Source organism: Oncorhynchus keta, unplaced genomic scaffold (genome assembly GCF_023373465.1).
Source record: "Oncorhynchus keta strain PuntledgeMale-10-30-2019 unplaced genomic scaffold, Oket_V2 Un_contig_3943_pilon_pilon, whole genome shotgun sequence".
Classification (NCBI taxonomy): domain Eukaryota; kingdom Metazoa; phylum Chordata; class Actinopteri; order Salmoniformes; family Salmonidae; genus Oncorhynchus; species Oncorhynchus keta.
Genome location: NW_026287518.1, coordinates 270,001 through 295,000, shown reverse-complemented (window position 1 = coordinate 295,000; position 25,000 = coordinate 270,001). Strand labels below are relative to the sequence as shown.

The window sequence follows — 25,000 nt, the reverse complement described above, 5'->3', positions numbered from 1 at the left end:
ATGCTTGAGGACATGTTTTGTAGGTCTTTCAGACTGTACTGGTTGAGAGTCTGTATGGTGTTTTGTATCTTTCAGGGTACTGTCAAGTATTGAAAGTTGGTCTGGTTGAGAGTCTGTATGCTTGAGGACATGTTTTGTAGGTCTTTCAGGGTACTGTCATGGTATTGAAATGTTGGTCTGGTTGAGAGTCTGTATGCTTGAGGACATGTTTTGTAGTTCTTTCAGGGTACTGTCATGGTATTGAAACGTTGGTCTGGTTGAGAGTCTGTATGCTTGAGGACATGTTTTGTAGGTCTTTCAGGGTACTGTCACAGTATTGAAAGGTTGGTCTGGTTGAGAGTCTGTATGCTTGAGGACATGTTTGTAGGTCTTTCAGGGTACTGTCACAGTATTGAAAGGTTGGTCTGGTTGAGAGTCTGTATGCTTGAGGACATGTTTTGTAGGTCTTTCAGGGTACTGTCATGGTATTGAAAGGTTGGTCTGGTTGAGAGTCTGTATGCTTGAGGACATGTTTTGTAGGTCTTTCAGAGTACTGTCACAGTATTGAAAGGTTGGTCTGGGAGAGTCTGTATGCTTGAGGACATGTTTTGTAGGTCTTTCAGGGTACTGTCACGGTATTGAAAGGTTGGTCTGGTTGAGAGTCTGTATGCTTGAGGACATGTTTTGTAGGTCTTTCAGGGTACTGTCATGGTATTGAAAGGTTGGTCTGGTTGAGAGTCTGTATGCTTGAGGACATGTTTGTAGGTCTTTCAGGGTACTGTCATGGTATTGAAAGGTTGGTCTGGTTGAGAGTCTGTATGCTTGAGGACATGTTTTGTAGGTCTTTCAGAGTACTGTCATGGTATTGAAACGTTGGTCTGGTTGAGAGTCTGTATGCTTGAGGACATGTTTTGTAGGTCTTTCAGGGTACTGTCATGGTATTGAAAGGTTGGTCTGGTTGAGAGTCTGTATGCTTGAGGACATGTTTTGTAGGTCTTTCAGGGTACTGTCATGGTATTGAAACGTTGATCTGGTTGAGAGTCTGTATGCTTGAGGACATGTTTGTAGGTCTTTCAGGGTACTGTCATGGTATTGAAACGTTGATCTGGTTGAGAGTCTGTATGCTTGAGGACATGTTTGTAGGTCTTTCAGGGTACTGTCATGGTATTGAAAGGTTGGTCTGGTTGAGAGTCTGTATGCTTGAGGACATGTTTTGTAGTTCTTTCAGGGTACTGTCATGGTATTGAAACGTTGATCTGGTTGAGAGTCTGTATGCTTGAGGACATGTTTTGTAGGTCTTTCAGGGTACTGTCATGGTATTGAAACGTTGGTCTGGTTGAGAGTCTGTATGCTTGAGGACATGTTTTGTAGGTCTTTCGGAGTACTGTCATGGTATTGAAACGTTGGTCTGGTTGAGAGTGTATGCTTGAGGACATGTTTTGTAGGTTTTAACTGTCACAGTATTGAAAGGTTGGTCTGGTTGAGAGTCTGTATGCTTGAGGACATGTTTGTAGGTCTTTCAGGGTACTGTCATGGTATTGAAAGGTTGGTCTGGTTGAGAGTCTGTATGCTTGAGGACATGTTTTGTTTTCAGGGTACTGTCATGGTATTGAAACGTTGATCTGGTTGAGAGTCTGTATGCTTGAGGACATGTTAGGTCTTTCAGGTACTGTCATGGTATTGAAACGTTGGTCTGGTTGAAGTCTGTTGCTTGAGGACATGTTTTGTAGGTCTTTCAGGGTACTGTCATGGTATTGAAAGGTTGGTCTGGTTGAGAGTCTGTATGCTTGAGGACATGTTTTGTAGGTCTTTCAGGGTACTGTCATGGTATTGAAACGTTTGTCTGGTTGAGAGTCTGTATGCTTGAGGACATGTTTTGTAGGTCTTTCAGGGTACTGTCATGGTATTGAAAGGTTGGTCTGGTTGAGAGTCTGTATGCTTGAGGACATGTTTTGTAGGTCTTTCAGAGTACTGTCATGGTATTGAAAGGTTGGTCGGGATGAGAGTCTGTATGCTTGAGGACATGTTTTGTAGGTCTTTCAGGGTACTGTCATGGTATTGAAAGGTTGGTCTGGTTGAGAGTTTCCCATGCAGGACATGTTTTGTAGGTCTTTCAGGGTACTGTCATGGTATTAAAAGGTTGGTCTGGTTGAGAGTCTGTATGCTTGAGGACATGTTTTGTAGGTCTTTCAGGGTACTGTCATGGTATTGAAAGGTTGGTCTGGTTGAGAGTCTGTATGCTTGAGGACATGTTTTGTAGGTCTTTCAGGGTACTGTCATGGATTGAAAGGTTGGTCTGGTTGAGAGTCTGTATGCTTGAGGACATGTTTTGTAGGTCTTTCAGGGTACTGTCATGGTATTGAAAGGTTGGTCTGGTTGAGAGTCTGTATGCTTGAGGACATGTTTTGTAGGTCTTTCAGGGTACTGTCATGGTATTGAAACGTTGGTCTGTGAAAGTCTGTATGCTTGAGGACATGTTTTGTAGGTCTTTCAGGGTGTCATGAACATGTTTGATTTTTTTTTGCAGGAAACCTAACAGTACTATTCAGAGACCACAGAATGCTGACTGCTATGGTCCTAATTGCATAAATCTCTTAGCCAGAATATACTCTTTCAATGATGTGACTCTAAATGCATAACGTCTAATTGCACACAGCCCACAGCTTGTGATTACCTCTCAATCTAAATACTGTAATTCAGTGGGTTCTCTCACTTTGTCCGTCTGTTTTGGCATCTTTTACACTAGTGTAATTAAAGTGACTTAGCTAGCTGTATTGCCGAGTAGTCTGAGTGTAGTTTTAATGGATTCTGAGGGGGATTACGGCTTCTGTCTTACAGTAAACCCTAGCCAAAGCCCTGTGTTTGTGGCTAGAGCTGGGTCTGACTGTGACACACTGGTCACCTAAGGGCTGCCCACAGAAATGCAGGTCCAGACGCCAGCCACCTGTCCCCTAAAGGATTTGTGCTGGAGGAGGTGCCTGTGTGTGTGTGTGTGTGTGTGTGTGTGTGTGTGTGTGTGTGTGTGTGTGTGTGTGTGTGTGTGTGTGTGTGTGTGTGTGTGTGTGTGTGTGTGCCTGAGTGTGTGTACATGCCTGACTGTGTGTGGGGTCTCAGTCACTCAAAGCCCATTGATCCAGCGTGAGCCTCAGAGGGCGTGCCAGCCCCTGTGGTGGGGAAGGGAACTTGACTTTGAGGAAACACGTCTGCTTGTGGCTCGGGGTATATGGCGGACGTGAGCAGAGGGAACATCTGACACACTTGTGGAGCCGTGTTGCACTGAGCAGCTCCGGAGAGAGGAAAACATTGGTCCTCAGAACTGGGTGGATTTATGGCAAGCCACTGAGGGTCAAATGACAATTCAGGAACAACTGAGGTAACAGAGGATAACTGGAGGTGATGTGGCATACAGGTTTTCAGAGTGTGTTTTATCGCTGCAGACTACGAACAGTTTGTTAGTGAATGTAGGTGTACATGTACTGTATGTTGTGCTGGGTTGGCAGTAGATGCTATGTGCCTCTCCGGTGTTGTCTGTGTGATCGAGCTAATATGTGTCATTAAACCAGGGTTCTCCAACCTTGACCCTGAAGAGATACCCTCCTGTAGGTTTTAACTCCAACCCTGACCCTGGAGAGATACCCTCCTGTAGGTTTTAACTCCAACCCTGTTCCTGGAGAGATACCATCCTGTAGGTTTTAACTCCAACCCTGTTCCTGGAGAGATACCCTCCTGTAGGTTTTAACTCCAACCCTGACCCTGGAGAGATACCCTCCTGTAGGTTTTAACTCCAACCCTGTTCCTGGAGAGATACCATCCTGTAGGTTTTAACTCCAACCCTGTTCCTGGAGAGATACCCTTCTATAGGTTTTAACTCCAACCCTGTTCCTGGAGAGATACCCTCCTATAGGTTTTAACTCCAACCCTGTTCCTGGAGAGATACCCTCCTATAGGTTTTAACTCAACCCTGTTCCTGGAGAGATACCCTCCAGATGAAAATGGGGAGTACACTGTACTAAGGGTTCTGTAATGTAAAGTGAGAGTCCTCTATATCACCGCTACTGAGCGGAGAAATGACTCATTCCTTAACCCTGTTCCTTTTGGAGAGATAGCTGTAGGTTTTAACTCCAACCCTGACCCTGGAGAGTTACCCTCTGTGAAAACGGGGAGGCTGCCAACCTACCCAGGGGAGATACCCTCCTGGTTTTAACTCCAACCCTGTTCCTGGAGAGAGATCCTCCTATAGGTTTTAACTCCAACCCTGTTCCTGGAGAGATACCTCCTATAGGTCTTAAGCCAACCCTGTTCCTGGAGATACCCTCCTATAGGTTTTAACAACCAGTTCCTGGAGAGATACCCTCAGCAGGATAGGTTTTAGCACTCCAACCCTGTTCCTGAGAGATACCCTCCTAGAGGTTTTAACTCCAACCCTGTTCCTGGAGAGATACCCTCCCTAGTAGGTTTTAACTAACCCTGTTCCTGGAGAGATGAGCCTGGTCTTAACTCCAACCCTGTTCCTGGAGAGATACCCTGCCTATTTTTAACTGAACCCTGTTCCTGGAGTGAACCCTCCTATAGGATTTAACTCAACAACCCTGTTCCTGGAGCAAAGGCTCCTATAGGGATTAAGTCAACCCTGTTCCTGGGGGGAGATACCCTCCTATAGGTTTTAACTCCAACCTGTTCATGGAGAGATGGAGTCCTATAGGTTTTAACTCTCTTTCCTGTTCCTGGAGAGAAACCCTCCTTCCAGGTGGAGAGATTCTGGAATATAGGTTTTAACTCCAAACACGGCCTGTTCCTGGAGAGATACTGGTTTTAACTCCAACCCTGTTCCTGGAGAGATACCCTCCTGATAGGTTTTAACTCCAACCCTGTTCCTGGAGAGATACCCTTCTATAGGTTTTAACTCCAACCCTGTTCCTGGAGAGATACCTCCAGATGAAATGTGGGAGTACACTGTACTTTAAGGGCTCTGTGATGTAAAGCAGTGAGTCCGTCTATATCACCGCTACTGAGCGGAGAAAAACCACTCATTCCTTAAGTCTTGTTCATTGAGCTTTTTGGAGATTGTAGCTGTGTAGCTGAACAACACAGAATAAACTATAATTCAGCAGGAGAGGATTATCTCTTATTGCCTGAGGAAGTAGGAGGAACAGACTTCTCTCCAACACGCCAGCTATACTTCACCGACTGAATTGCATAATAGACTCTCTCCCATTGATCTGACTCTGCTCAGGTCGGCTAATTCATCTGGCTGGAAAGGAAAGTGGCTAAACGCTTATCTAAGGCCAGCTAGCCAGTAGTGAACATCAGTTGACCCCAACACGTTTGTTCTCCATTAGTGAAAGAGCAAGAGGTAGGGCATCCCTGCCAACTGGGGGTACCAGGGGGGAGAAAACGTGGGAGGAAACCTTGAATACTTTACATGTGAGGGATGGTAGCGATTCCAAGGGGCAAGCCATTCTCGGTGGTCGATTCTGGAATTCCGAGCAAGCCTTTCTCCAAACACGCCGCTTGGGGTGTTTTGGGGTTGGGTTTGCTGGGAACTGAGACTGGGAGTTTCTGTAGACCACATCCTGACCCGCAGTACAATATTGTCTCAGTGGGGAGACTGGACGAGCTCTCTTCAGAGGCAGGCTGAGCCAAACAAGAGAAGAAGAATCTCAAATGTGTTTCCTAGCACATCCTCTCTCATTTACACTTGAGTCATTTAGCAGCTGCTCAGAGGCACTTACAGTTAGTGCATTCATCTTAAGATCGTTTGGTGGGAAAACCACATATCTCAGTTATAGTAAGTACATGTCTCCTGGGTGTTTTTTGTTGGTCTCCTCAAAACCCATTGGATGAGATGGTCAGAGGGGAGGTTCCACTGCCCATTTCATCCAACGGGTTTTGAGAAGGAGGCGAGGAGAGAGGATGCAAGGAATCAAGCAAATGCCAATGAGATTCTCTCAAGGACAAGGCAGTGTAAAGGGATTACAGTCTGATTATGTCTCTTTACACTGGGTAGCCATGTGGGGAGGAACTCACACGCTGTTCATTAAGACATCACGTGAGCTCCACGTCTTTTAAGCTCAGTCTCTTTCATCTCACGGCATGTTTCACACTTCTCTTCCACTGTTAAATCTAGGCTTTCTGGTTGAGCCTCACTTCTCTAATTGTATATGGAGTAGCCAGGGGAATTATATCTTTATGTGCACAAACAGGGCCCTTGAACGGAGCAGTTGTCTCAGGCTTCTTTAGTCAGTTGAAGTGAAGTTGATGGTCTGACAGAGAATGACAGCCTGGCGTAAAAGGCTCTGTTCAGCAGAAAGATAAAGCTCATTTCTGGCATCGCTTGGTTAACCGAGCACATCAGCTGAATGCAGACATGACGTGTGCTCAGTTCATTGTCCTTCTGAAGTGAGCTGGAGTCTGAGCCCCAGTGTCTCTGTAGTTGGCACTGTACTGATGTTGGTTTTACAGATGAATCAGTAGAATCGTGGGGTTGGTTGTAAAAAATTGATATTATGATTGAATTAGTTGTCTGTAATTGTTTCCATCAGGCTGTCCTTAGTCAGCTTGAAGTGATGTGTTTTAATGTCATGCACAGAGCCATAAACAAGGTTGGTTGACTTTCCCTCAGGCTGGGGATCAGTTGAAGTGATTATCTTTATGTTTACAGAGACTTGAGGCAGTGATGCCAGTTGAGCCTCAGGCTGCAGTTGGTTGGCTTGAGAACCTAGTGAGGTTGCCTGGTTGAGCCTCAGGCTGCATTAGTCAGTTGAAGTGAGGTTGGTTGGTTGAGCCTCAGGCTGCATTAGTCAGTTGAAGTGAGGTTGGTTGGTTGAGCCTCAGGCTGCATTAGTCAGTTGAAGTGAGGTTGCTTGGTTGAGCCTCAGGCTGCATTAGTCAGTTGAAGTGAGGTTGGTTGGTTGAGCCTCAGGCTGCGTTAGTCAGTTGAAGTGAGGTTGGTTGGTTGAGCCTCAGGCTGCATTAGTCAGTTGAAGTGAGGTTGGTTGAGCCTCAGGCTGCATTAGTCAGTTGAAGTGAGGTTGCTTGGTTGAGCCTCAGGCTGCATTAGTCAGTTGAAGTGAGGTTGGTTGGTTCCTTCTCCCGTCACATGGTCCAGTGGTCACATGGAAGGTATAACAGAGTTAGGTGTTGGTTAAGGACCCGTGAAGCAGCCTGGCGCCATCTGGGGCCAATCTGTTGGCAGTGTGCAAGACGGACGGATGAGGACACGCAGCATGCGCCCATCCCATTAACCTCGGTCGCCCGACACTGTCAGTGTTAATACAGTCTGGTATTAGCACTCTTAGATGGATCATGTATACCTGGTGGGAAGTGTAGGCGTGAGTTCCTTTGTGGCTACACTGTTCAACATCTGCCCTGTTTTATTGCACCGGTTGGTTATTGGATTTGCCAGCTCCAGCTGTCAAGCCTATTCTTATGAGATGAGGATCAGTTGGTCTGGTAATGATGTGACATATGAAGGTTCATGAGGCTGGGGAGTGTCCCTGGGTGTCACTATGATGCCATATATCCCTCTCATTCAAATCTGGACCTCAAAGCCAGTTCCACTACTTGTTGCTATTGTTCCCCTCTTACCAGAGACCGATTTAGAGCTGGGATACCAGCTGGGTGCAATTCATTATCAGGTTGACCAGAAAAACCAGCAGTACCCTGGACCTCGTAGGGTAAGAGTTGAATTCCCCTGATAATAGATAGATAATTGACCTGAAGTTGCTGTGAGCAGCTGGATAGTTGGAACAGTGTTTTCACCGTCTATAAATGCAGTTGGATAGGATCATTCTCTAGTCACAACTCTGGCCGTCGTGTTCTACAGTCCTGCTGCTTATCCTTTCTCTCTCCCACTTACTGATGAATGTTATCCATTGGCAGAACACGCACCTCTCCCAGGTAGAAATATGTGCCTAGTTAAATGAATGAAAATCAGCTGGTCTGTGGAGGATTGAAGCTGTGCATCTCTGTTTGAGTTTCTATCTCATTGCTCATTGCCATGGATTTGCTCCAAACCCTCATCCAATTTCCGTTCTTCCTGCATGAAGGCCATGGGAGGACATTTTTTGGGGCGGGGCAACCCTTTCATGTGTCTACACAGTAGACTATTGTAGAACTGACGAGGGAACACCTACAGGCCTGTTATGTCAGTTCTACCCCACATGGACACGTTTAATCTCTCATTATAAAAAGAGGCTCGACGGATGTCCTGTTAAAAGGGGAAACAGCTGACCTGTTAAAAAGGTTCTGCCAGAGGATTGCTAACCTTTGATCTATCTCTGTTCTCTCCTTCACAAAGCTGACGTTCCTGACCACCTCCATCTGTCTCAGTCGCTCTCTCTTTCTCTCTCTCCCTTTTTTTTCCTCCATCTCTCTTTCCTCGTGTTCTCCATAAATATGGTACACTTCCCAAAATACTTTTTTATGGACAGTCCATTTACGCTCCAAGAGATTTCAGCTCTGAAAAAGACCCTTCACTTTTCCTTGCGACTTTTATTATCGTTCCATTCTGCCTTTAACCGTCTCGACACGGCCACCCTCTCAATCACCTTCGATGTGATAGGGGTAGTGTCACTGCTTCAATCAATTGTTGAGGATCGTCACAATGTCCTTTCCTCTAAAGTCTACAATCTCAGCCCTGTAGCAGAGACATGGGATTCATCCTAAATGACACCCTGGTCAAACGTAGTGCACTATTTATGTAATAGAGGTGCTATTTGGGATGCACCCACAGTTTCTAGTTTGGCTCGGTAGGTATTGGGGGTCGTGTGAGGTTGTCGGTGGCAGGAAACAGTGCGAGCTGCGGCATTTCTCACCTTGCTACTTGACTGGTCAGCAGGTTATGTAGACGGACATTTTCAGATGCCAACGCTTCACCCTGCTGGTCTCCTCTGTGAAGAGCCTCAGACACGACAGAGCTCCCATTGTAGCCTGTCGACAGCAACGTCCGCCCGCATTGTTGCACTGCTGGGCTCACGTATGATGACGTCATAGTGGTAGTGGTGAATTCTTAGCTACCAAGCTGTGGATGCTACTGGTTGGCGGATTATACTAATGCTGAATGAATTTTAATGTCTGAAAAAAAAATCCTCTTGGCTATTCTATTTGTGTATTTTTGAACAGGGTTGTATTTTTGCAGACCAGAGTTCCTGCGTTTCTGTATTCGTCTTCAAGAAAATTAATACAATGGTGGAATAAAGTTTTCATTTGAAAACATACAGCAAGACCATTCAATGTAGGACCAGCCCCAATAAGAAGCTTGCCCTCTCTGCTAAAGCTGTGAAATACATGACTATTAATGAAGTCCACTTGACACTGACGAACAGGGGAAATCAAGTAAAACACAAGTGCATTAACATAGGAGAGAGACTGTATATTTCCCAAGTTTCCAAGGTTTGTGTAAAACCTGCCCTATCTGACAGCCGTATGAAAGAACCAGTCAGTGGAGATGATTAGGACTGTCACCCAAAATCTGTATTGAGTAACTAAAATATGCAATAACCACATTTATCCTCACACACACACACTATCCGGAGCTTGACTGATATTAGATTAACCTCACACACCCACCATCCGCAGCTTGACTGATATTAGATTAACCCTCACACACCCACCATCTGGAGCTTGACTGATATTAGATTAACCCTCACACACCCACCATCCGGAGCTTGACTGATATTAGATTAACCGGCTCACTTACAGTGGATTTGATTACCCTGATGATTGATTGAGCCCCTCTGCTGTAATGTGTCAGATTTGATTACCTTACAGTGATGTGTATAGAAGCCCCCTCTGCTGTAATGTGTGGTCGCTTGTGTCAGTCGCTTGTGTCAGTCGCTTGTGTCAGTCGTTTGTGTCAGTCGTTTGTGTCAGTCGTTTGTGTCAGTCGTTTGTGTCATCGTTTGTGTCAGTCGTTTGTGTCAGTCGTTTGTCAGTCGTTTGTGCCAGTCGTTTGTGTCAGTTCATTCGTGTCAGTCCGTTTGTCAGTCGTTTGTGTCAGTCGTTTGTGTCAGTCGTTTGTGCCAGTCGTTTGTGCCAGTCGTTTGTGTCAGTCGTTTTGTGTCAGTCGTTTGTGCCAGTCGCTTGTGTCAGTCGCTTTGTCAGTCCGTCGTTTGTGTCAGTCAGCGTTTGTGCCGTTTGTGCCAGTCGTTTGTGCCAGTCGTTTGTGTCAGTCGTTTGTATTAGATTTGTGCCAGTCGTTTGTGCCAGTCGTTTGTGCCAGCGTTTGTGCCAGTCGTTGTGCCAGTCGTTTGTGTCAGTCGTTTGTGCCAGTGGTTTGTGCCAGTCGTTGTGTCAAATCGTATGTGCCAGTCGTTTGCTTAATGTGTCCAGTCGTTTGTGCAGTCGTTTTGTGCCAGTCGTTTGTGCCAGTCGTTTGTGCCAGTCGTTTGTGCCAGTCGTTTGTGCCAGTCGTTTGTGCCAGTCGTTTGTGCCAGTCGTTTGTGCCAGTCGTTTGTGTCGGCCAGTCGTTTGTGTCAGTCGTTTGTGCCAGTCGTTTGTGTCAGTCGTTTGTGCCAGTCGTTTGTGTCAACCGTTTGTGCCAGTTTGTGTCATTTGTGTCAGTCGTTGTGTCAGTCGTTTGTGCCAGTCGTTGTGTCAGTCATTGTGTCAGTCGTTTGTGTCAGTCGTTTGTGCCAGTCGTTTGTGTCAGTCCGTTTGTGTCAGTCGTTTGTGTCAGTCGTTTGTGTCAGTCGTTTGTGCCAGTCGTTTGTGTCAGTCGTTTGTGCCAGTCGTTTGTGCCAGTCATTCGTGGCTCAGTCGTTTGTGTCAGTCATTCGTTTGTGCCAGTCGTTTGTACTTGTCGTTTGTGCCAGTCGTTTGTGCCAGTCGTTTGTGCCAGTCGTTTTGTGCCAGTCGTTTGTGTCAGTCGTTTGTGCCAGTCATTCGTGTCAGTCATTCGTGTCAGTCGTTTGTGCCAGTCGTTTGTGTCAGTCGTTTGTGTCAGTCGTTTGTGCCAGTCGTTTGTGCCAGTCGTTTGTGCCAGTCGTTTGTGCCAGTCGTTTGTGTCAGCCGTTTGTGTCAGTCGTTTGTGTCAGTCGTTTGTGCCAGTCGTTTGTGCCAGTCGTTTGTGCCAGTCGTTTGTGCCAGCCGTGCCTATCAATGGCAGTAGACCGCTTGAGAGACTCCATTTTTATTCATGGCTTATCAGCTGTCTCCCACTTTGGATGCATGGAGGGTGATGGGCCGGCTCTGAAGGGGGTTGGGGATCGATGGAAAAGGCAGCATGTCAGCCCCCTCTAGAGCCGACTGCTGAGGTGATGGAGGGATAAGAGAGAGAAAGAAAAGAGGGGGAATGTTAATGGAGAATGATGGTGCGTCTTTGGGGGAGGGCATGAGCCACTTCCTTTCAGGTTGGTTTCAGAAGCGGCAGGCAGCAGAGAGTGAAAGCACCAACTGCCTCACCTTTGCTGTAACATACTTCACAAAAAGCCTTAAAGGGGCCATCTGTAGTTTGCTTCATCCATTTTTGGACTTCTACATGAATGAGATATATTCTTCAAGAATCAATAGGTATAACTATTGATTCTTGAAGAACTATTAATAACTAAATGCCTCATGACCGCTCTTCAACTGACCCCATCAGAACCCAACATATAAGCTTGTTTTATTCCAGTGTTTGTAAACATTGTAAATGTAAACAAACACTGTAAGTCTCAAAACATGCATAAAAATATAATTGAGATTTCTTTGATCAGTCCTTGCATCCATAACTCTGTCTGTGAATTTGAGAGTGGTTACATTTCTCCAGGCCCATCCCTCAGCTTTTTACCAAAACAGAGGCAGGGGAATGCCATGCTGTTGTTTGATGCCAGATTGCCTCTTTAAACCAGAAACCCCTCCCTTAAAATTAAAAAGAGCCAAATACATCAAGACCAAACAAATAAAGGGTCTTGGTCAAGTTTCTTCTCCCCTAAAACCTCTCTGTTTCCCTCAGCTGTTTTAAGTTTCAGAGTGAGAGGAGGCCTCGTCGGCCTGTTAACATGTGGAGTTCAAAGCCCAGGCCCGACTACAGTGATTAAAGCACCATCATGCTGTAAAGCATCTCAGTTATGTGATGTTCTAGCCTAAATCATCGGCTTGCTCATTACACTCATTAGACAAGGGCCCACAGGAATTTATGGCCCATCACCACCACAGCCGGGTGTGCTGTGTTCACCCTTCTGTTCTGACAGTGTTCAAACTCAATGGAACAGGTTTGGAAAGTAAAAAAGCTTACATGGGTCCCTGCCAGCTTTTGAAGCACTCTTAGCATAGCACTGAGTTAATGGCAGTATAGGCGGCATGGCTTCTCTGAGGGGTATTCTGTGTTGTTCAAATAAATGAAAGAAAATCAAAGAATCTGTGTTGTTCTGAGCTGCCAGCTTTGAAGCACTCTTATCACTGGCACCAGTATTCTGTGGCATGTTCTGAGCCGTGGTGAAGTGAGAATGAAGGTATTCTGTGTTGTTCTGAGCTGTGGTGAAGCACCAGTATTCTGTGTTGTTCTGAGCCGTGGTGAAGCACCAACGCAAGGTATTCTGTGTTGTTCTGAGCCGTGGTGAAGCACCAGTATTCTGTGTTGTTCTGAGCCGTGGTGAAGAACCACCAGTATTCTGTGTTGTTCTGAGCCGTGGTGAAGCAAGGTGAAAGCACCAGTATTCTGTGTTGTTCTGAGCCAAGAATATTCTGTGTTGTTCTGAGCCGTGGTGAAGCACCAGTATTCTGTGTTGTTCTGAGCCGTGGTGAAGCACCAACGCAAGGTATTCTGTGTTGTTCTGAGCCGTGGTGAAGCACCAGTATTCTGTGTTGTTCTGAGCCGTGGTGAAGCACCAGTATTCTGTGTTGTTCTGAGCCGTGGTGAAGAATCAACGGAAGGTATTCTGTGTTGTTCTTGAAACAGATTGCTTTTGGTGAAGCACCAGTATTGAGGCTGTGTTTGTTTTGACAGTTGTGTCGGTGAAGAATCACCAAATGTATTCTGTGTTGTTCTGAAACCGTTGGAGAAGCCTCACCAGTATTCTGTGACTTGTTCTGGAGCGTGGTGAGCAGCACCATTTATTCAGTCAGAGTCTCATCTTTGATCTGTGCAGTGTGAAGAATTAAACATGGTTTCTGATTTGTTCTGAGCCGTAAACTTGAACAAGATGACTTCAGTATTCTGTCAATTGTGCTTGCCTAAAATCAGCAGTCATTTTCCAGTATTCTGTTTGTGTTCTTGTCAGTTCCAGAAAGTGCTAAATAAAATGTCCCATCAAATGTTCCATTTCCAATGTGCTTGTTCTGACTTATGTGAAGATCAAAAATGTCCATTTTACATCTGAGCAGAAATGATCCGAGTTCCCAGAACCTGTTAAAATATATGACAAAGCCAAACCACCCACCAAATGTGGCGGTTACTTGAAAACAGTGGAACATTAAGGCTGCACTTAGAAAACATTTTAAATGGACTTGGGAGCTTTGTGAGCAGTTAAACTGCAAGACCCACAGGATAATTCAGCTTATCTAATAGTCTCATCTTTTGAGAATGTCAGTTGCAGAACAAAGTGCCTCAATTTGACATTTTTGTTTTTTTTTTAAACGAACATTATACAAATTAACTCAATAAACTTAACAGATCTACTTCTGTATTATGTCAATCTGTGCTTTGTGTGCCCGTTCAACATGCCCCTGCCTTTCTGATGGTGCATCTCCCTTCCCTGTTCTGGCCAACAGATGCATGGAGTGCTAAATAAAATGTCCCTATTTTTCAAATGCTTGTTTCAAAATCCAAATGGCATTTTAATGAGGCTGAGGTGTGGATGTGTTAAATGAAACATTAGTCCAGGAGGCTGAAATGATCCGAGTGTCCTCATCAAAATGTTCCATTAGTCCAAAGGCTGAGGTGATACCCTGCGTGTCCCGTTAATGAAACATTATGTCCAAGGAGGCTGTGAAATGCGTGTCCCGTTAGTTATTGAAACATTTAAGGATGAAGTGATCAGCTTTGTCCCGTCAGTTTAAACATTAGACCCAAGAAGGCTAATACCAGCTGTCCCCAAAATGTTATTGAAACATTAGTCCAAGGAGGCTGAGAACATCAGTGTCCTTAGTTAGAAACATTGCCTCAAGGAGGCTGAGTTTGTTTTTGTCTTAGTTATTAAAACATTACAGAGGCTGAGGATACAGGTCTCTCTCACTCTTGAAACATTAGTCCAAGGACTGAGATACATGCGTGTCCCGTGTTATTGCAAACATTAGTCAGGAGGCTTGATCCTCTGTCCGTTGTTATTAAAACATTAGTTCAACATGCCCTCACTCTCCCGGAGTCTCTTAGTCCTGGTGATACCCTGCTTAGTCCCTGCCTGGAAACATTAGTGCATGGAGGCTGCGTGATACCCTCATGTCCCTGTGGATAAACATTAGTGAGGCTCCGTGGAGGTGATACCCTCGTTGTTAATTATTTTTAAAGCAGCCCTTTCAAACAGAAGTGATTGAAACATTAGTCCATGGAGGCTGAGGTGATACCCTGCGTGTCCCGTTAGTTATTGAAACATTAGTCCAAGGAGGCTGAGGTGATACCCTGCGTGTCCCGTTAGTTATTGAAACATTAGTCCAAGGTGGCTGAGGTGATACCCTGCGTGTCCCGTTAGTTATTGAAACATTAGTCCAAGGAGGCTGAGATGATACCCTGCGTGTCCCGTTAGTTATTGAAACATTAGTCCAAGGAGGCTGAGGTGATACCCTGCGTGTCCCATTAGTTATTGAAACATTAGTCCAAGGAGGCTGGTGATACCCTGCGTGTCCCATTAGTTATTGAAACATTAGTCCAAGGAGGCTGAGGTGATACCATGCGTGTCCCGTTAGTTATTGAAACATTAGTCCAAGGAGGCTGAGGTGATACCCTGCGTGTCCGTTAGTTATTGAAACATTAGTCCAAGGAGGCTGAGGTGATACCCTGCGTGTCCCGTTAGTTACATTTCATCTGTGTTTATATGACAGTAATTTCCACAGATGCTTTGTGCTTCATCTGAATTTGTCTGGTAGCCTCCGTTTTTCCCCCCACAACCGCCCTCAATGGAACAGCACCAATGTGGATTTGATACTTCGCTAACTAGACTAGACTTAATTGGGGAATGATGACCATAATGTACGGTGCTCAGCACGTCACTCCGCTGAGATGAATGTCTCAAACACATTTTTACGAGAGAAGGGTATAATCAAACTGTTAGGTTGTTGGGGTGTCTGGCTCAGCATATGTGGAACATACCACATGTGAACAGCCCGACATCTGTGCCTCTTTTTTCCCTTCCAGTCCTGTTTGTGTTGTGGAGGCAGATGAACAGGCTGTGATCCCCATGTTCTGGTCCCGACCCTGTTGATACAGGCAGAGTAAACAGCCATCCATCCCCTGGCCCTCCTGTTGCAGGCTACCACTGGCTGGTGCAGGGCTGGAGGCTGGAGTGGTACATTACATTGAAGTCAGTGGAGACCCACCCGTCTGTACGACTGGCTGTAAATACACCTCCTTCCACCCTGAGATGGGTCAGGGCCAGGTTAGGGCCAGGTTGGGGCCAGGTTGGGGCTGGACACCATCCGTGTAATGTTGATACGCTACAGAATGTGCTCTTGTTACAACTGAAATGTAGTCACAACCAAGATGTGTGGGATCTGAGAGGGCTTGCAGGCGGGCGTCGTCAGAGACGCCCGGCGGTCCTCCACTATTGGCTTATTAAGGTCTGATGTCATCACTGACGTGCATTTATATTACAGTCATTTAGTCAACAGTCTAGGTCAGACTCCAGACCAGACTACTGAGATGGTGTCCCTGTTCCTTTGGGGGGCGTTTCCCCTCAGGGCTGGTTAGGGTTTAGACTGAAGCAGCACGGAGAAGGATTCCATTAAACTCCACTGCTGCTGGACGCCGCCTGTCTGCCCAGCCCAGCCAGCCAGCCAGCGCAGCCCGCCCTCACAACAGCCCCAGTACAATACGGCCCAGTGGAGCTCTCTGCCCTGTGGTGACCTTCTCATGAAAGCCCTCTGTGCCGAGGGCTGAGACTACCCGCCATGCAAACGGTGGCAGGCGTTAGCCACTCTCAAGGAATGCACAGTGGTTCATATATAAAAGGGTCAGTGCCTCGAACTCAGTAGAACTTTGTCACTCTGAGGGAGGTTGAGTATCGCTGTTGACTCTACTGCTGCCTGTCAGCTGTGTATTGTGTCGTAATTGGCCTCAAGTGGGCCACATCTCCTGTACTGTATACATACTGCATATTGACCAGGGTTGGGGCTGTGGGCTGTGTAGGTGGGACACACTGTGGTCACTATGTCAGACGGCCCGGCTGACTCCTTGTGTCACGTTCGGGTCAAACGGGCTCTGCCATAATCAGACAATGGGTGCTTTATGGCCAATGGGTTGATCAGCCCCTAACTCCATCCCCCTGAGACATTCTGCACATTGAATGTGAAGTAGCCAGTCCATGACAGTCCTCCACAACCACCATGCTTTCCTCCACTGACTGTTGTTCATCTCCTCATATTCTTTCTGTCCTCAGACCGAAAATTTGGACGCCTGCCTCAGTTTCCTGGATGCAAGAGGAGTGAATGTACAAGGGCTCTCCTCAGAAGGTAAGACTGAATTCTTATTATTTTAATGGAGATGAATGTATAATGATGATTGTTAACCCATGAGGCTTGAGACAAGGCTAGGAACTAGGACTGTGGTTGTACGGTTTCTTAAGCTATGGGTCGGTACCACAACTGGACTCTGAAAATACTTATATTTCTTCTCGATTTGGGTTATTGGGTCACGGAAGGACGGTGAATTTCTTATTTGGGTCTCGAGCTGAAAAATGTATCACAGGATGGAAGGAAGTTAAATGTGTCGTTGAGAGTTATAGCAGGATCGGTCAACCTAACTACACATAGTTTTTGAATGGCCCATTTGAGGTTACTCTCCTCCTACAAGCTGCTATGAATCAGATATACAGCCCTACTCGTATGGGTGTTAACATGTCTGAAGTTGCCCCACAGTAACTGGCCAACTGTTATTTAAGACCAGTGTTTGTTTCCTGGACCCCCCGTCAGTTTAACTCCCCCTCTAAAGTTTGGGGAAGTGACGATGCCCTTGACCTGTCGGAACAGCCCAAATAGCCATCCCAATACTCTGACCAGATACTCTAAATTATGTCCACCTAAAAACAGCAAAGTGACTTTGCCAGTCTGGAATAGAAGAGGGTACCTAAATATACAGGCTATTGGGTTACTTTTTTATAGCCGTGGGTCTCTGTCCCCCTGGGCCATGTGTATGAGGAGTGGGCCAGGCGTGGGTCTCTGTCCCCCTGGACCATGTGTATGAGGAGTGGGCCAGGCGTGGGTCTCTGTCCCCCTGGGCCATGTGTATGAGGAGTGGGCCAGGCATGGGTCTCTGTCCCCCTAGGCCATGTGTATGAGGAGTGGGCCAGGCGTGGGTCTCTGTCCCCCTGGGCCATGTGTATGAGGAGTGGGCCAGGCGTGGGTCTCTGTCCCCCTGGGCCATGTGTATGAGGAGTGGGCCAGGCGTGGGTCTCTGTCCCCCTGGGCCATGTGTATGAAGAGTGGGCCAGGCGTGGGTCACTGTCCTCCTGGGCCATGTGTATGAGAAGTGAGTCAGGCTTGGGTCTCTGTCCCCCTGGGCCATGTGTATGAGGAGTGGGCCAGGCGTGGGTCTCTGTCCCCCTGGGCCATGTGTATGAGGAGTGGGCCAGGCGTGGGTCTCTGTCCCCCTAGGCCATGTGTATGAGGAGTGGGCCAGGCGTGGGTCTCTGTCCCCTGGGCCATGTGTATGAGGAGTGGGCCAGGCGTGGGTCTCTGTCCCCCTGGGCCATGTGTGAAGAGTGGGCCAGGCGTGGGTCACTGTCCTCCTGGGCCATGTGTATGAGGAGTGAGTCAGGCGTGGGTCTCTGTCCCCCTGGGCCATGTGTATGAGGAGTGGGCCAGGCGTGGGTCTCTGTCCCCCTGGGCCATGTGTATGAGGAGTGGGCCAGGCGTGGGTCTCTGTCCCCCTAGGCCATGTGTATGAGGAGTGGGCCAGGCGTGGGTCTCTGTCCCCTGGGCCATGTCTATGAGGAGGGGCCAGGCGTGGGTCTCTGTCCCCCTGGGCCATGTGTATGAAGAGTGGGCCAGGCGTGGGTCACTGTCCTCCTGGGCCATGTGTATGAGGAGTGGGCCAGGCGTGGGTCTCTGTCCCCCTGGGCCATGTGTATGAGGAGTGGGTCAGGCTTGGGTCTCTGTCCCCCTGAGCCATGTGTATGAGGAGTGGGCCAGGCATGGGTCTCTGTCCCCCTGGGCCATGTGTATGAGGAGTGGGCCAGGCGTGGGTCTCTGTCCCCCTGGGCCATGTGTATGAGGAGTGGGTAAGGCGTGGGTCTCTGTCCCCCTGGGCCATGTGTATGAGGAGTGGGCCAGGCGTGGGTCTCTGTCCCCCTGGGCCATGTGTATGAGGAGTGGGCCAGGCGTGGGTCTCTGTCCCCCTGGGCCATGTGTATGAGGAGTGGGCCAGGCGTGGGTCTCCGTCCCCCTGGGCCATGTGTATGAGGAGTGGGCCAGTCATTCCATATACCCCTAAGCTAGTGAGGACTATGCTTCATTGAATTAGCTGTGGGATCTGCAGACTTTTGAGGCCTCCATACGCTTGTGCTTAGTTTTTACGAGGCGTGGAATTTGAAAAGAAACGGGACGTTTGATGTACTTGGAGGGTATAGGATTTTTCCAGAAAACAATCTAATAATCTTCTCGGAAAAAACCTCCAGAAAGGCGTCTTGTGGGCGACCTCAGCCTCAGATGTGCCAGATTTAATGATCTTGTTTGTCGCATGCGTCAACGTCCCGGAAACACCCCTGATATAACTTCATAGCAAGCAAACAAAGACTTAATACATAGCATAATAAAACTGGACTTCCTCATTTTCTGTTCAATGAAAACAGCCAACAAATGGTACAACAACCCTTCAATGTCCAGCACTCTTTTGTTCTGCCAGGGTCTTCAACACCCGCTTTCAGTTCCACCAGTTAACCCACAGGTTCATCCGTGCCTGCTGAGATCTATTCAAAGGTCACTCGCTCTAGTCTAAACCAAATATTTTAAAAGCAGGTGTGAACCTCTAAAAGTGTCCTTCCTGCAGTTCATAGCCATGTACAGAGAGGGGTCATCCGTGGCAGGTCATTAAGTGGTGGCAGGGTCTGTACGGTGAGGGAGAACCATCTGGACGGCAGGGCCCTGCTCTCACTGTGACGACTGTGACATGAGCCCAAACCTACTCCTTGATCTCTGTGGTCACAGATGCCTGTTCGAATAGGTCTGTTTTTCCTAGCCTGGTTAGCACTTAAATGCCTTTCCTTGCCGGGTCAGTGAGGACACGCATACTCACCCTCCTGATCCCCAACATGGTGATCACGCCTACTGTGTCCACCACTCTGTAAAACCAGCAGTCCATATATTCTGCCTTCATCAGATAACTAGCAGGAAGATGCACAGGTCAGGACCAGTTCTGGATGTAACTCAGATTCAGATCGTCAGCTGGTTGGGAACAGAGTAGCTGAAAGGGGAAGAGAATGTATAATACGAGGTTTAAAAAAACCTCAGATCATATCACTTTTGAAAGGGAAATGGATAACTTCCTCTTTCTCTACAGTCAAAGTTCGCAGCCTTGGTCGTTAGGGTCAAATGTTATTGAAAGAGGCCAAGGCTAAATCGTCCCGCGTCTGGGGATTAAATCCAGGAAAGATTAATTGGGTGGGAGCGGTTCAGCAGGCCCATTTTTCCTGTACCATTCAGGCCTAGCAGAACCCTCCATCTACCTCCTCCGAAGTCCTTGTGGCTCGTAAAATCCGCCCCAAAAAGACAAAGGTTAAATGAAACCGCGTCAACCACTTAAAAGTCCCTCGAAGCGGGGCCCATATACTCTGACTGTGGCCCAAGGAGGACTGGCCCCGAAGTGCTGACAGCACTTAGCCCACGTTGCTTTGAAACTGGGCATAAGACATGTGCTCCTGTATGGTGGGGCCAATGGAGCTTAGCATAACTAACCATAATTGGATAATTCTGAGGAGAGGGTCTCTGGAAGCAGGCTGAATAGAAAGAGTGGGAGCAGGCTGGTAAAGCAGGCTGGTAAAGCAGGCTGGTTAAGAGCAGGCTGGCGTTAGAGGAAACCCTATCATGGTGGACCTCCCTCCGTTACCCGATATCTGGATTAAGTTCGGTTCCATTTTCCTCAAAATCGCAGCTGTTTTGTTTTTCTCTAAATGACAACCCTGCTGCGATATCTGTGTTTAATGAATTTGTCCACATCCATATGAAGCACGAGGAGACAACTGGTCACATTGATATCAAATGTCTGTATTTGTCTGAATGTCTGAATAGATGTTCACATGGTCAACTGCTTCTATCTCTTACTCTTTAGGATGGTTTTCCTTGAACCAGATTAAGCCTAGTCCTGGACTAGTAAACACTTTCAATGGAGATTCTCCATTCAGCATGTTTTTTAGTCCACAAACAGGCTTAATCTGGTTCCGGGTAACTGGTCCTTCATGTTTCAAATAGTAACCTCAAAAGGCCCTGTATTTCTGTTGTGCTATTGTTTTCCACACAGTAAATCTCTAATTATTCTGTGGCCAGTGACAAATTGCTTTGCCGAATGAATGTGGGCCGTTTTGTTCTTCAAGTGAATACTGCCCGTTTGGACTGCTGCAATGTAACAGTATAAATGACTGCTTCCTGGAGTTTGAAATCGAAAACGTAAAGATTAATCTTTCCAACTTTTGTAATCGCCAAACAACAGGCCAAGAAAGTTGAGCCCCGTTACGTAAACTGCTGTGTCAGCTGTTGAAATCTTTCAAACAGCCTCTGTGTCAGCTATTCTGATATGAAAAGCCATTTCACAAGTGGATGCGTTAGCGCTCCGATGACGGGGGCTGAGTGGAGAGATACATTTTCATTCCTGGATTTCAGATTAATCATATCACAGTTGATAGGCTCCCTTTGTTTTTCAGGGAGAAGTTAACTTTAAAAGCATTTTAGAGTAAGTTTAGAGTGAATGTGTGCAACCTAGTCTGAACCCATTTCTCACGAGGACTAAGTCACTCAGCCAGTGGTCTTAGGTGAATCCCTAGTGCAATAATTGTGAAATAGTCAATATCAACAAAATGAAATTCAAAAATAGGTTGCCACGGTTACAGTTAAATTAGACACTTGTTCCGTTAGTAATAGCACACTGTACTTGACTCACTATTTCATTCTCACTTCCTCATTCTGAGACGAAAACAACACTAGATACTCACTTCCCTTGTGTCAGATGTGTGTTTGTGTCTTCTCTTAGCCAAGCCAGGAATCACACAGGGCGGTAAATATATGTCATTTAGCTAGCTGACGCTTTTATCCAAACCAATTATAGTACTGCGTGCATACATTTCAGTATTGTTGGCAGCAGCTAGATTTGAACCCACGTTCCTGATAATGATGTGCTCTGTTCCCCTGTCTACCCGTCAGAGATCCGGAATGGGAATCTAAAGACCATCCTGGGACTGTTCTTCATCCTGTCTCGCTACAAGCAGCAGCAGCAACAGCAGCAGCAGTACTACCAGTCCCTGGTAGAGCTTACACACCAGACCACTGGGGGCGGCGCCGGCCAGCCCCCAAAACGCAACCAGAGATGCAGTCCAGGTAGGCTCAGTTGTCCTCAATGGCTTCGGGTGAAGTTGGCGCTAGATGCTACATTTTGGGTCAGTTTTGCATTTTCCTTACTAATGGTTTACTAGTCACATTTGCAGCCACTATGCTGGTGTGTTATTTTGCTTCTGAACACATTTGATCTTGAGATATTTTGACTTTGGTGTACGGTTCAAATTGAGTTTGTCTCGTCCAAACAGGTCCCTGCTATGTATTTTCACACCATTTGTATTTATTATGGATCCAAGGCAGCAGCTAATCTTCCTGGGGTCCATCAAAATTAAGACAGTTTATATAATTTTTTAAAACATTACCATACAGTCAGAGATTTCACAACACACTGTGGGCCCTCAGGCCCCTGCTCCACCACTACCACATATCTACAGTACTAAATCTATGTGTGTGTGTGTGTGTGTGTGTGTGTGTGTGTGTGTGTGTGTGTGTGTCGATGCCTATGTTTGTGTTGCTTCACAGTCCCGGTTCCATAAGGTGTTTTTTTATCTGTTTTTTAAATCAAATTTTACTACCTGCGTCAGTTACTTGATGTGGAATAGAGTTCCATGTAGTCATGGCTCTATGTAGTACTGTGTGCCTCCCATAGTCTGTTCTGGACTTGGACTTGTGGCCTGTCTTGCGGGGTATGTATGGGTGTCCGAGCTGTGTGCCAGTAGTTTAGACAGACATTTGACCATTTAATAAACAGATAGGAGCTAACAGAGGAACATTTCAACACATTGCAGAAGTAGACAGAAAGTGGACTCTGCCGCTGCCCACTAAGCAGTAAAAACAGGAAGGGATCCAGGCCCATGTGATGTAAATAGACAGCCCAGCCTGAGAGAAGCATCCCAAGAGAGGTTTAAAGTGCCACAGATGGGTGGCATTCCCATGGCGAGCTCAGGTTACACCTCCCAACCATCCCAACCAGGCCCTGGTCTGGCCTGCTGCTGGTGTATGGATGTATTCTGAGGTACCCGGTGTTGATCCTCTGGTCACTGTCAGGACTGCGGAACGCTAGAGAGGGAGAGAGGCAAGGAGGGGCAGAGTTTGAGAGGCTATAACTGAATAACTGAGTCTAGGGGTATTAGCCTGGTTATGGGTGGGAGGGGTGCGCAGAGAGGCACAGCTGCCCCTCATTCCTCCCTCTCGGGCCTCAGCTTTCTGGGACCTCTCCCAGTCAGAGGCAGCAACAAGCGACAGGTGCGGGTCCGATACCCCAAGCCGGGCCTTGGTGATGTCACACAGCAGAAGTAGGCCAGGAGGCCATAAGGAGCCAGGAACCAGAGGGCTAGTTAAATGTATGGGGCTGGCTTCCAACAACACCCAGGATCTGCCACGGTTTCCTCAAGGTCTGCCAGGCCCAGTAACGTCTCATTCCCCTGGGGGAGATTAGTAAATCAACACCCCACGAGATGCGATGCTCCACAGCACATCACTGCTACAGGAAGCCATTGTTTTCCCAGTAGAGAAGTGGTCGGTGTGGTGGTGCTTTTAATGGAGAACCAGATACGGTGTGTGTCTAAAATCTGACGCAAACCAGGATGATTAATCAGTCTGTCATTAATATTTCAGAACCGACACAAGAAGGATTTTTAGGTATTCAACTGTAGGGGAATATGAGGACATGTTACATTAGCCAATTAGCTTGAGCTGTAAAGTGTTTCAAGTGAAATATACTCTGAGTAAGCATTCACCTCTCTGCTCGTATGACATGCAGGTTAGCATTCACCTCTCTGCTCGTATGACATGCAGGTTAGCATTCACCTCTCTGCTCGTATGACATGCAGGTTAGCATTCACCTCTCTGCTCGTATGACATGCAGGTTAGCATTCACCTCTCTGCTCGTATGACATGCAGGTTAGCATTCACCTCTCTGCTCGTATGACATGCAGGTTAGCATTCACCTCTCTGCTCGTATGACATGCAGGTTAGCATTCACCTCTCTGCTCGTATGACATGCAGGTTAGCATTCACCTCTCTGCTCGTATGACATGCAGGTTAGCATTCACCTCTGCTCGTATGACATGCAGGTTAGCATTCACCTCTCTGCTCGTATGACATGCACCTCTCTGGTTAGCATTCACCTCTCTGCTCGTATGACATGCAGGTTAGCATTCACCTCTCTGCTCGTATGACATGCAGGTTAGCATTCACCTCTCTGCTCGTATGACATGCAGGTTAGCATTCACCTCTCTGCTCGTATGACATGCAGGTTAGCATTCACCTCTCTGCTCGTATGACATGCAGGTTAGCATTCACCTCTCTGCTCGTATGACATGCAGGTTAGCATTCACCTCTCTGCTCGTATGACATGCAGGTTAGCATTCACCTCTCTGCTCGTATGACATGCAGGTTAGCATTTTTCTTCATGAATCTTGTACTGCTCTGCAGAGGGGACACTAGTTGGAACAGCCACAATGTCATTGAACCTAACCTTAACCCTAGCCTTAAGCACACTGATAACCTTAACCCTAACCACACTGCTAACCCTAATTCCTAACCTTAACCACACTGCTAAACCTAATGCCTAACCTTAACCACACTGCTAACCCTAATGCCTAACCCTAACCACACTGCTAACCCTAATGCCTAACCCTAACCACACTGCTAACCCTAATGCCTAACATTAACCACACTGCTAACCCTAATGCCTAACCTTAACCACACTGCTAACCCTAATGCCTAACCCTAACCACACTGCTAACCCTAATGCCTAACCCTAACCACACTGCTAACCCTAATGCCTAACCTTAACCACACTGCTAACCCTAATGCCTAACCTTAACCACACTGCTAACCCTAATGCCTAACCTTAACCACACTGCTAACCCTAATGCCTAACCTTAACCACACTGCTAACCCTAATGCCTAACCCTAACCACACTGCTAACCCTAATGCCTAACCTTAACCACACTGCTAACCCTAATGCCTAACCTTAACCACACTGCTAACCCTAATGCCTAACCTTAACCACACTGCTAACCCTAATGCCTAACCCTAACCACACTGCTAACCCTAATGCCTAACCTTAACCACACTGCTAACCCTAATGCCTAACCTTAACCACACTCCTAATCCTAATGCCTAACCCTAACCACACTGCTAACCCTAATGCCTAACCTTAACCACACTGCTAATCCTAATGCCTAACCCTAACCTTAATCAAGACTAAAAGCACATTTTTGTTTTCATACATTTTTACAGTATGGCCCTTCTAGCAGAAGTTTTGCCTCAAGGACAAGACTCATCCCAATAAACGCTAACCTGCGTACCGCATTGTCTGATTTCACAGGCGTGACCAGCCCTGTCTGGATCTCCTGACCAAAAATACAATCTAGGACAATGTAGTCTGATCCACTGAAC

General features: G+C 46.9%; 1 protein-coding gene and 2 long non-coding RNA genes across 3 annotated transcripts in view; 2 read left to right on the top strand and 1 right to left on the bottom strand.

The window, feature by feature from the left end:
* LOC118380966 (neuron navigator 3-like) overlaps positions 1–25,000 on the top strand; it is a 280,541-nt gene that overhangs the window by 90,742 nt on the left and 164,799 nt on the right. Inside the window, 3 exon segments of the mRNA XM_052508924.1 lie at positions 16,491–16,563; positions 21,460–21,602; positions 21,605–21,633. Coding sequence (XP_052364884.1) covers positions 16,491–16,563; positions 21,460–21,602; positions 21,605–21,633 — 245 coding nt within the window.
* On the top strand, positions 625–2,414 carry LOC127924328 (uncharacterized). Its single transcript, XR_008117681.1, has 3 exons — positions 625–744; positions 1,938–2,044; positions 2,270–2,414. It is a non-coding gene; the product is annotated as an uncharacterized LOC127924328 (long non-coding RNA).
* On the bottom strand, positions 22,319–24,226 carry LOC127924323 (uncharacterized). The gene is made up of 2 exons (XR_008117676.1): positions 23,721–24,226; positions 22,319–23,645 (listed from the first exon to the last, which is right to left on the bottom strand). It is a non-coding gene; the product is annotated as an uncharacterized LOC127924323 (long non-coding RNA).